This window comes from Galeopterus variegatus, unplaced genomic scaffold, assembly GCF_000696425.1.
Source record: "Galeopterus variegatus unplaced genomic scaffold, G_variegatus-3.0.2 Scaffold4674, whole genome shotgun sequence".
Classification (NCBI taxonomy): Eukaryota; Metazoa; Chordata; class Mammalia; order Dermoptera; family Cynocephalidae; genus Galeopterus; species Galeopterus variegatus.
This window is the reverse complement of record NW_007730785.1, coordinates 170,152-181,059: the sequence shown is the minus strand read 5'-3', so window position 1 is coordinate 181,059 and position 10,908 is coordinate 170,152. Positions and strand designations below refer to the sequence as shown.

General features: G+C 55.4%; 1 protein-coding gene across 1 annotated transcript in view; it reads left to right on the top strand.

Annotated features, from left to right (window-relative positions):
- Positions 1-75: 75 nt before the first annotated feature.
- The window catches only part of LOC103603556 (latent-transforming growth factor beta-binding protein 4-like), a gene marked incomplete at its 5' end in the record, with an annotated part of 16,662 nt that continues 5,829 nt past the window's right edge, over positions 76-10,908 (top strand). The window contains 15 exons of the mRNA XM_008588110.1: positions 76-195; positions 974-1,105; positions 1,187-1,312; positions 2,063-2,188; positions 2,526-2,768; positions 3,212-3,337; positions 3,426-3,545; positions 4,481-4,609; positions 4,795-4,920; positions 5,317-5,439; positions 5,658-5,789; positions 7,330-7,461; positions 7,541-7,666; positions 10,205-10,471; positions 10,780-10,851. Coding sequence (XP_008586332.1) covers positions 76-195; positions 974-1,105; positions 1,187-1,312; positions 2,063-2,188; positions 2,526-2,768; positions 3,212-3,337; positions 3,426-3,545; positions 4,481-4,609; positions 4,795-4,920; positions 5,317-5,439; positions 5,658-5,789; positions 7,330-7,461; positions 7,541-7,666; positions 10,205-10,471; positions 10,780-10,851 — 2,100 coding nt within the window. The remainder of the gene's footprint in view (positions 196-973; positions 1,106-1,186; positions 1,313-2,062; positions 2,189-2,525; positions 2,769-3,211; positions 3,338-3,425; positions 3,546-4,480; positions 4,610-4,794; positions 4,921-5,316; positions 5,440-5,657; positions 5,790-7,329; positions 7,462-7,540; positions 7,667-10,204; positions 10,472-10,779; positions 10,852-10,908) is intronic.

Below are 10,908 nucleotides of genomic sequence, written 5' to 3'. Positions count from 1 at the left end.
TCCAGAGGGAAAGAAAGAGAGGAGTGGGGATACTGAAATCCAGGTCTCCACTCACTCATACCCCTTCCTTACCAGGCTTTCTGCCAACCCATCGCCCAGAGCCCAGGCCCGAGGCCCGACCTGAGCACCGACCTGGCCCTGAGTTTCCCTTGCCCAGCGTCCCTGCTTGGACTGGTCCTGAGATTCCTGAATCAGGTGCGGTAGAGAGAATTAAAGGAATCGATGCGGGTATTATAGGTGGGGATTTGGGGGAAGAGGCTCCAAGGTGAAGATTCTGGGATAGAACAAACAGCGATGTCATGGGTAGAGGCATTAAAGAACAGGTGGGAAGAGGTAAGGATGTGAAAGATTGGGTGGTGGTTAGATCCAGAGCTGCAGTTGGACTTGGGCTCCAATTCTCTCAGTTGAACTAATCGTTTAACTTGAGACTCAGTTTTCTCCTCTAAAATGGGAACCATTGTGAGGCTTCAACGAAAAGTCTCTGAAATTTCTGGCACATAGTAAGTGCTCAGTTAATGTTAGATAAATATTTTTCACGGAGGGCACTAAGAACGTATCTCATGCAGAAAGATGAAGAGCAAAATATTCAAAAGTGGGAAACTGGGGGTGGCATTATGGGGAGATTCAGTCAGAGGATCTGATGAGAACGTTCCATAGTAAGGGAGAGGGGTCCCCTTACCGACCCGATACAGATGAAGAGCAAAATATTCAAAAGTGGGAAACTGGGGGTGGCATTATGGGGAGATTCAGTCGGGGGTTCTGATGAGAACGTTCCATAGTAAGGGAGAGGGGTCCCCTTACCGACCCGATACAAAAAAAAGTATAAGGTAGAGGGGGATCAGAGGTAGAAGAATGGGTTCAGGGAGAGGACATCGATGCAGGGGTTTTAGGCATAGGCCATGAGGGGATTGTACTGTGATGAAAGGGATAGAGGATTCAGAGATGCGGGAACCCTAGCTGACTGGACCCCTAGGTCCTTCCTCGGGCGTGTGTCAGCGCAATCCCCAGGTCTGCGGTCCAGGACGCTGCATAACCCGCCCCAGTGGCTACACCTGCGTGTGCGACTCCGGTTTCCGGCTCAGCCCCCAGGGCACCCGCTGCATTGGTGAGCCGGGCGGAGGAGTGGACGTAGGCGGTTGGGGGGTGTTCCCGATCATCTTGTGACCAGCCCCTTCCGTGCTCTCAGACGTGGACGAATGTCGCCGCGTGCCCCCGCCCTGTGCTCCCGGGCGCTGCGAGAATGCACCAGGGAGCTTCCGCTGCGTGTGCGGCCCCGGCTTCCGAGCCGGCCCGCGGGCTGCGGAGTGCCTGGGTGAGAAACCCGCTTCACCCAGCTGCAGCCCCACCCTTCCCTGGGTCTCGCTCCTGCTCTTTCTCCAGAGCCGCTCCTGCCCTCCCAGGCTTCCCCACGCCGGTCCAGACCTACTACTCCCCGCTGCCCCGCCCCCGGAACCAGCTCTGGTCCTGGCCCTGCCGCTGCCTCGCCCCCACGCCCTGGCTGCCCTCCTCGATGGGCCCCGCCCCTTCCCTATCTTGGACTAGCCCCCTCCGGGCCCGACCCCTGTCCAACAACTGCTTCAACCAGTCTCCTGACCACGACCCTTTTGTTTTTTGGAGTCTGGCCGGCATGGGGATGCGAACCTGTGACTTTGGTGTTATAAGGCTGCGCTCTAACCAACCTGACCATAACCCTTGATTCCACCCTGCCACACCAGAGCCCGTCCCCAAACTGCCCCTTCCTTCTCTAGCCCTGCTTCTGCCTTCCCTTTGCTCGGTCCCCAGGGCTGCCCTTCCTGCCCTTGCCCTGTCCTCTCCAATTTGCCCCCTCTCACGGTCACCCTCCCCTCCTGTGTCCAGGCGGGGCCCCCAGCCCTTGTCCCGCCCTTCCCGCTCAAGCCCCACCTTCGCCTTAAGCCTCCCCACTCCGAGCCCCGCCTGCCGCCCCTGGCTCCCGCCCCAAGCTCGGCCCCGCCTCTGCCCTCCCTCTCTGTCCCACGTCCCCGCCCTTCGTCTCTCCGGGGGCTATCTGCCCCAGTCCCAGCCGCCCGGTTTGTGCCCACAGACGTGGACGAATGCCACCGCGTGCCGCCGCCGTGTGACCGCGGGCGCTGCGAGAACACGCCAGGCAGCTTCCTGTGCGTGTGCCCCGCCGGGTACCAGGCTGCGCCGCATGGAGCCAGCTGCCAGGGTGAGGGACTGGGAGGGGCGGAGGGGAAGGGGGTGCAGGGGGAAGGGTAGAGCGGCAGTGGAGAGGGATGGAGAGACTGAGCAAGGGGGCAAAGGGAGACTGATCGATGGGAGACAGAGGCCAGTTAATGAGAACCAGACGAGTGGCCTGATGACTAGAGAAAGTGACCTGGGGATGGAGAGGCCAAATGATGGGAAACAGAAAGGCTGAGTCATGGAGGACGGAGAAGCAGAGTGAGTGGGATGGAGATGTCAGTAACAGGGGAAGGGGGCAGAGTTATGGAGGCAGAGTGTGGGGGACAGAGGGGAAGAGTGACCCCAGGCCTTGCCCCATGCAGATGTGGACGAGTGCATCCAGAGCCCCGGCCTCTGTGGCCGAGGGGTTTGCGAGAACCTGCCCGGCTCTTTCCACTGTGTTTGCCCGGCTGGTTTCCGGGGCTCGGCGTGTGAAGAGGATGTGGATGAGTGTGCCCAGGAGCCACCACCCTGCGGGCCAGGTCGCTGTGACAACACGGCTGGTTCCTATCACTGTGCCTGCCCTGCTGGCTTCCGCTCCCGAGGGCCGGGGGCCCCCTGCCAAGGTGAGGGTGCTTAGTCTCACCCCACTCCACCGCCATTTGCCTTGGAGACTGTGAAGAGACATTTGTGAGGCACAGAGAGGAAGAGTGATGGGACTCAGTGATGGAGGACAGGGCAGAAGGGTGGGGTACTAGGGCCGGCCGTGGCTCCCGTCCACATTCCTCTTCCCTTGCTGAGTGATACTCCTGTGCTTGTGGGAGCCTTGAAGAGGGGACAACGGAGGCAGGGAAGGCAACATGGAGGAAGTGGTGCCTTAGCCTCACTCTGGCAGCTTGAGCGCCCATTAAATGGGGAAACAAGGAAGGGTTCATCCTCCTTGGTGAAGAAAGCAGCCTGGGCAAACTCCAGGAGGCTGGCTCAAGACTGGGATGTTGGGGTGGGTGGTGATGGCAATGGGGATGGGTCCAGGCCCCTTCCTCAGCCTGACTGGTCCGTTCTGCCCCAGATGTGGACGAGTGTGCCCGTAGCCCCACACCCTGCACATATGGCCGATGTGAGAACACGGAAGGCAGCTTCCAATGTGTCTGCCCCACGGGCTTCCAACCCAATGCTGCTGGCTCCGAGTGCGAGGGTGAGGCCGGGGAGGGAGGGAGTAGTGTGCATGGGTGAGGGGGGCATTGGGCCGCTCCTTCAAGGCCACCCTCTCCCCTGCCCCCCAGACGTGGATGAGTGTGAGAACCACCTGGCGTGTCCTGGGCAGGAGTGTGTAAACTCACCTGGCTCCTTCCAGTGCAGGGCCTGTCCTGCTGGCCACCACCTGCACCGTGGCAGATGCATTGGTGAGACCAGACCCTGGCTGTGACCTTGGACCTGCATTATGACCCCTGACCCAGATCCTGAACTGACCTATAACCTCCGACCAGGACTTCAATCCTCTCACCTGAACCACATCCCCCAGAGCCTGACTGTGACTCTGACTAGACTGCAGACTCCCGACCCAGACTGTCATCTTTGACCTGAACCACAACACTTGACTCTGCATGTGACTTCTGAGTCTATGACCCATGAATACTCAACTTGACTGTGACACTTGACCCTAACCCCAACCCTTGCTGATAACCCCTGACCACAACCCTGATAGCAGTTGTGACCCTCCTGACTCTGACTGTTCCCTGGCCATAAATGTGACCTGTGACCCCTGAATTTGACTGTGACATTTGACCCTAATCATAACCCTTGACCATAACGCTGACCAAAACACTGTGTGTGACTCTTGATCCTGTCTCTTTCACTGCCCCGCCCCTTTTCAGAATCTCTTCTCTGGAATCTGATTGGGTTCATGATTCCTGACCCCGACCCCTGACTTGAGGCAGAATTCTAAACTCTTACTGTAACCGCCGACCCTAACCAGTCTCAGATTCCTGTCACTGACTCTGACCCGTGAATCAGCAGAATCCCATTGAATGATCCTGGCTTATAATACTTGACCCCTTATCCTAGTTAATTTCTGACCACTGTCCCAATCCAGAGTTCCTTCCTCTGACACCAGGATCTTGGCACAGGGAGTTCCCAGAAACCCACACCCACAGAACTCCCAATCATGGTCCTCAGAACCAGAAAACCTTGGTCTGCCCTACCCATCTCTGCCATGGGGCCCTCACCCCGTCTTCAACTCAAGACCCTTCACACCACCTTCCCCAGACCCCTCTGCTCCAAGGAGGTGCGTCGGGTGTGTCCCTAGATTGGACCCCTTCTGAAACCCCTGCTCCCACAGATGTGGACGAATGCAGTTCGGGCGCCCCCTGCGGTCCCCATGGCCACTGCACTAACACCGAAGGCTCCTTCCGCTGCAGCTGCGCGCCGGGCTACCGGGCGCCGTCCGGTCGGCCCGGTCCCTGCGCAGGTGGGCAGGGTGGGGACCAGACGGAAAGCCTGAGGGTGGGACCTAGCCAGGAGGTGGAAGCCGGACTAAGGGGCTGTGGGTGGAGCTGGCCATGTGGGGTGTGGTTTGGGGGCTTTGTGGGCGGGGCTCAGGTCGGGTGGGGACGGGTCTGGTGACCCCGCAGCCCTGTCTCTCGCGTACCCTAGACGTCAACGAGTGCCTGGAGGGCGACTTTTGCTTCCCTCACGGAGAATGCCTCAACACCGACGGCTCCTTTGCCTGTACCTGTGCCCCCGGCTACCGGCCCGGACCCCGCGGAGCCTCTTGCCTCGGTCGGTACCTGGGCTGTGCTTGGACACGGATAGGGTGGGCTTATAGCAGGAAAAGGCGGGACAAGGGGAAGGGGGCGGAATGGGGAGTACGAATTTTTGGCCGGGGTCTTTTGGCATCGTGGGGGCGGAGTCTTAGGGCGGCCACCAAGCAGGGGCGGGTATGGGGAGGACAGGGAAACGACGGAGTCTGCAGAGTCGGAGAGTGACCGGAAAGGACTTACCCTAAACCCGTCGGGGAGCGGGACTTGCCGGGAAGGGAGGAGCCCACGGCAGATGGGGGAAGGCGTTGAAGGCCTCGGAGCCAGGAGGGGCGGGGAGAGGGCAGTGGAGGGGTGTGGCCTGGAAGGTTGAACGGAGGAGGAGGTGGGCCCGGCTTTCGGACACCCTGTCCCGTAGACGTGGACGAGTGCAGCGAGGAGGACCTTTGCCAGAGCGGCATCTGTACCAACACCGACGGCTCCTTCGAGTGTATCTGTCCCCCGGGGCACCGCGCCGGCCCAGACCTCACCTCCTGCCTCGGTGAGAGGCCATTCCCCGGCCTGACCCCTCCCCCTTTCTGATTCCCCGATTCCCGCATTTGCCTCCCACCTCTGCCTTTCCTCTGGGGCGTCCTCCCATCCCCTTTCCTGCTAACCCCGCTGCCCGCTTCTGACTCTCCTCTACCCTCCTTGACTCCCCCACCTGGCCTCCCTGCCTCCCCTGCTTCCCCCATCTGACTGCTCTGCTTCTCTCCTCAGACGTGGACGAATGTCGCGAGCGGGGCCCTGCCCTGTGCGGGTCTCAGCGCTGTGAAAACTCCCCCGGCTCCTACCGCTGTGTCCGGGACTGCGATCCTGGCTACCACGCGGGCCCCGAGGGCACCTGTGACGGTGAGACTACTTCTGTCCCCTCCCCCAGCTCCCAGGATAGGCTGCTGGAGTCTGCGCCATGCCTTACAGACTTGTGGGCAGGGAAGGGCCCCCAACCGAAACACCCTTTACCCGCTTTCATCGCATCTCCGTGGTGGAAATAAACCACCACTGTGGTCTTGTATTTTCTTGTGGAGGTAGGGGTGGGGTGGGGGGAGATACTCCTATCAGGGACCAGGCTAAGCCTAGCTTCCAGAAGCAGCTTAAGCCCCCTCTGCAGCTAGAGCCATACCCACATTTTAGGCTGTATCCCTAAAAAGATAACTCCTAACAGTGAGAACTATTAGGCCCCACCCCTTCCAGTTGGCCTATGGATTAAAAGTCCCTCTTCAGTCTCCTTCTCTTCCTAATACTGTAAATTTGGAGGAGCCCTCTCCTCATCCTCCATCACTAGTTCTACTTCCAGCTGTCCCTCCAGAGAGGCCCAACACTGGCTGCCCTGGGAACCATCCTTTCCCAATGTGAAATTCACCAAAGTTTCTCCAAAGGCTAATTCCTGTCCATTTAAATTCCATCTTCCCATTCTCCATACTCTGTCCTTTCCCATTTCTTGGACTTCTCCAGCTCTTCAGGACATATAGGCCCACCCCTTCCTGTCTCTGTTCAGCTCTCAGACCCACCCCTTGACTACTTTTCTCATTTTCCATGCCTTCCATGAATATGCCTTCTGGTGTATATATTGGGGGTGGAGTGGGTGGGTGTGGCTCAGCATTTTGTGGACCACATGAAGTAAAATGACCATAGGCTACCTTTGGCTCTCTAGGTGCTAAACCTCTGACTCATGGAAGCCTAGTTTCATGAGAGCTCATTCATTAATTCCACGAGAATTTATTAAGCACCTTCTGTGTGCCAGGCACTGAGGGTGCAACAGGAAATGAGTTAAACAAAAACTCTGCCCTCATAGAGCTAACATGGGGAGGTGGGGGAGGGAGGCAGACAACAAATATGTAAATACATTCAAGATTTATTCAACAAATAATTATTGGGCATCTACTACGTGTGAGGCACAGTTCTATGCCCTGGCGATGTAGTGAGGAACAAGGCAGACACAAATCCCTGCCATTGTGGAGTTTGGATTCTAGGGAGGCGATGATCAGCATACCAGTAAGTATATGTGCATATAATATAGTGTCAGGTTTAAGAAGGAAAACAAAGCAGGATAAGTGTTGAGATGAGAGGGCAGTGGGGGAAGGAGTGCTAGGAGGGCTTGACCTAGACACCTGAGTGAAGTGTGCGAGGGAGCCATGCTGGTAGCTGAGGGGAGAGTGTTCCTGGCAAAGAGATGTGCAAGTGCAAAGGCCCTGAGGTGGGACCATGTAGGGCTATTTGAGAAATGGCAATGAGGACTTATGAGTTATCAACACTTGATCTTTAGAAGCTCAGACTCCTAGAATACCAGATTCACAAAGACTTCTCAGTCATGGGACTGGAAGTGGCATTAGGAAACTGAACCCAGGTCTTTGACTCCCCTCCCCTCCATCCCCTCCTCTTTCCCCTGCAGATGTGGACGAATGCCAAGAATACGGCCCTGCGATTTGTGGAGCCCAGCACTGTGAGAACACCCCTGGCTCCTACCGCTGCACGCCAGCCTGTGACCCTGGCTATCAGCCTACACCAGGGGGTGGATGCCAGGGTGGGTGTCCATGGAGCACTGGGGGAGATGTGGAGGGGGTAGAAGGTCCAGAAATGGTCTGACTCTCTGGTGGTTGCAGATGTGGATGAATGCCGGAACCGGTCTTTCTGTGGTGCCCATGCTGTGTGCCAGAACCTGCCCGGTTCCTTCCAGTGCCTCTGTGACCAGGGCTACGAGGGGGCGCGGGACGGGCGTCACTGCGTGGGTACGGGGCTCCAGGGGATGGGTGGGACCAGGGAGGTGTGGGGAAGAGGTTGGTCAGGCCATTCTCCTCTTCACAGATCTGAACAAATATTAACTTCAGGATTGTGAAATTTAGACCTTGGAACGTAAGATCATCTCCATATTGGTCAGAACTGTTCTAGTGACAAGTGACAGGAACCTTACTCATTCAGGTTTTATTTTTGTTTGCATGCTTTAAAAAATGCATAAGGGCCAGCCCATGGCTCACTTGGGAGAGTGTGGTGCTGATGACACCAAGGCCATGGGCTCAGATCCCTATTTAGGGATGGCCATTTAGCTCACTTGGGAGAGCGTGGTGCTGACAACACCAAGTCAAGGGGTAAGATCCCCTTACCGGTCATCTTTAAAAAAAAAACAATGCATAAAGTATGTAAAGCATGCTAATCTTAAGTGTACATAAACATTATTTTTTCCCAACATTTTATGCAGAAAATTTCTAAACGGGTGCTGACAACACCAAGTCAAGGGGTAAGATCCCCTTACCGGTCATCTTTAAAAAAAAAAACAATGCATAAAGTATGTAAAGCATGCTAATCTTAAGTGTACATAAACATTATTTTTTCCCAACATTTTATGCAGAAAATTTCTAAACATACAGCAAATTGAAAGAAATGTAGAATGTATACCTGCATACCTATGATCCAGACTGTATTATTATTTTATTATACTTGCTTCTTCACATATCTATTCATTACTCTATCTACTTTTTTGGATAGATTTAAAAGTAAATTGCAGGCATCAGTATACTTCTTAAACTTTTCAGTATACATATCGTTAACTGGAGTTCAATATGTGTTTACACTGTACCGGCCATCTGCCAGAAAAAAAACGTGTTTACAGATATTTTCATTTGAGGTTCAGCTTACATACAGTGAAGTGCATGAATCTTAATTATACATTCTCTAACTTTTCGCAAATGCAAACACAACAGGCTTTACTTCTTAAAATGGATATAAAACTGCAAGGTCCTGGGGTATATCTGAACTTCAGGCATAACTGGATCCAGGAATTTTAACAAGGCTATCTCTATCTCCTCCTCTCAGCTCTGCTTTCCTCTGCTGGGTTTATTTTCAGGCAAACTCTTTTCACAATAATAAAGATGGTTCTAACACCTCTAGCCTAACATCCTCAGCTTCAAAAAAAAAAAAAAAAAAAAAAAAAACATGGGTAGTGAGACTCTGTCAGGAGAACTTGATCCTGGCCCAGACTCTACCAGATTCTTTCATTCAACAAATGTTCACAGGGCATCCATGGTGTTCAGGCTCTATTCTGGGCACTGGGGACACAGTAGTGACCAAGAAAGATCACTCTCTCGAGTCAGCGCTGTGACTCACTCAGGAGAGTGTGGTGCTGATAACACCAAGGCCATGGGTTCGGATCCCATATAGGGATGGCCGGTTGGCTCACTGGGTGAGCGTGGTGCTGACAACAAGTCAAGGGTTAAGATCCCCTTACTGGTCATCTTTAAAAAAAAAAAAAAAGATCACTCTCTCTCCTCGAGAGGTTCACAATCTAATGAGGCAGACAGATATCACCAGATAGTGACAACCCAGAGACTTGAGAGGGAGGAAGCGTAGGCCAGAGGTAACAAGGCTGTGTCGGGGGAAACCTAGGGTGTTTTGGAGGAGCTGCCTGGCCCAGCCTGAGAAGAGGGTTAGGGAAGGCTTCCTTTAGGAAAAGTTGACTGAACTGAGAGCAGCAGGAAAAGTAGAAACGAGCCAGGTGAAGCGAGTGAGCAAGGGCAAAGGCCTGGCAGAGCAAGAGAGTATTTGGCATGTTTGAAGAACTGAAAGAAGTTCAACATGGTATGATTTGGAGAGCAAAGGAAGGGGTGGGGAGAGATGAGGCCAGAGAAGGAGACAGGAACCAGACTATACTGATTTACCATAATCAGGAGGTTGGACTTTTCCCGAGGGCACAGCGATGCCATGGAAGGGTGTGAACAGGAAAAGGATATATTCAGATTTTAAAACCTCCATCTGACTGCCATGTGAAGGTGATTGAAGAGGGTGACATTGGCGGGTGGAAGCCTAGGGAGCAGGCTGGGCCAGGGATCCAGACAGGAGAGGAAAGGCTAGACCAAGGCAGGGGCCATGGGAGGGAAGAAGAGGGACCATGTGGACAAGATGTGGGGCTGCCTGGGTGGGGAAGATGTGTTCAGGATAAGGCCTAGGTTTTGGGATGAAGACTCTGAGTCAGTTTGGGACACACTGGATGTGAGGACCCAGGGAGGCACACAGAGGCCAGGGAAATCCCCTCTCCGCCCACTCCAAACTGTAGCTGCAATGATGGGAAAGTGTGAGGTGGGGGGGCAAGAGATGCAGAAATGACAGTAGGTGAGAGTAGGTGAGAGAGAAAGAGAGATCATGATAGATGGGTGAAAGGTGGGGAGTCTGGTTCTGCCACTGAGGGCTGGTGCCCTCTGGGCTTCAGTTTCCCCGTCGATGACATTGGGAGCTGGGCTCAGCCTATCCTGGGCTAAAATCCCTTGCCTCCCCAGGCATGTTCCCAGGCTCACAGCCCCAGGCACCTGCCAGCCCTGGTCTGCCAGCCAGGCCACCTCCACCACCCCCGCCCCGCCGGCCCAGCACACCTAGGCAGGGCCCTGTGGGCAGTGGGCGCCGGGAGTGCTATTTTGACACAGCGGCCCCGGATGCATGTGACAACATCCTGGCACGGAATGTGACATGGCAGGAATGCTGCTGTACTGTGGGTGAGGGCTGGGGCAGTGGCTGCCGCATCCAGCAGTGCCCAAGCACTGAGACAGGTAGGCATGGTCTGATGGCTGGACACAGGGCAGTGGGTTTGGGTAGAAATAGGGGGATGTGGGACTGGGAAAGGGGACACATTTGGACACAGGGCTGTGGTGCTGGTACTGTCAGGGCAAGAGTGAGCTGCCAGCCAGGTGGGCATGTATGGGCATGAGGCTGAGGGGTGGGCACAAACAGGCAGGGGCCTGAGGACTTGGGCATGGGGCAAGAGTAAGCACTGGGATAGGTGGGTGCGAGTGGGTGCAGTGCCCAGGGCCAGGGCTGGGATTTGGGTGTCTGGGCTCAGCCTTGTCTCTGTGTGCAGCCGAGTACCAGTCATTGTGCCCTCATGGCCGGGGCTACCTGGTGCCCAGTGGAGACCCGAGCCTCCGGAGAGGTAAGACCAGACTTCAGCTCCCACCCTCCCTCAGCCCCAGGCCCAGCTCTGTCTCTT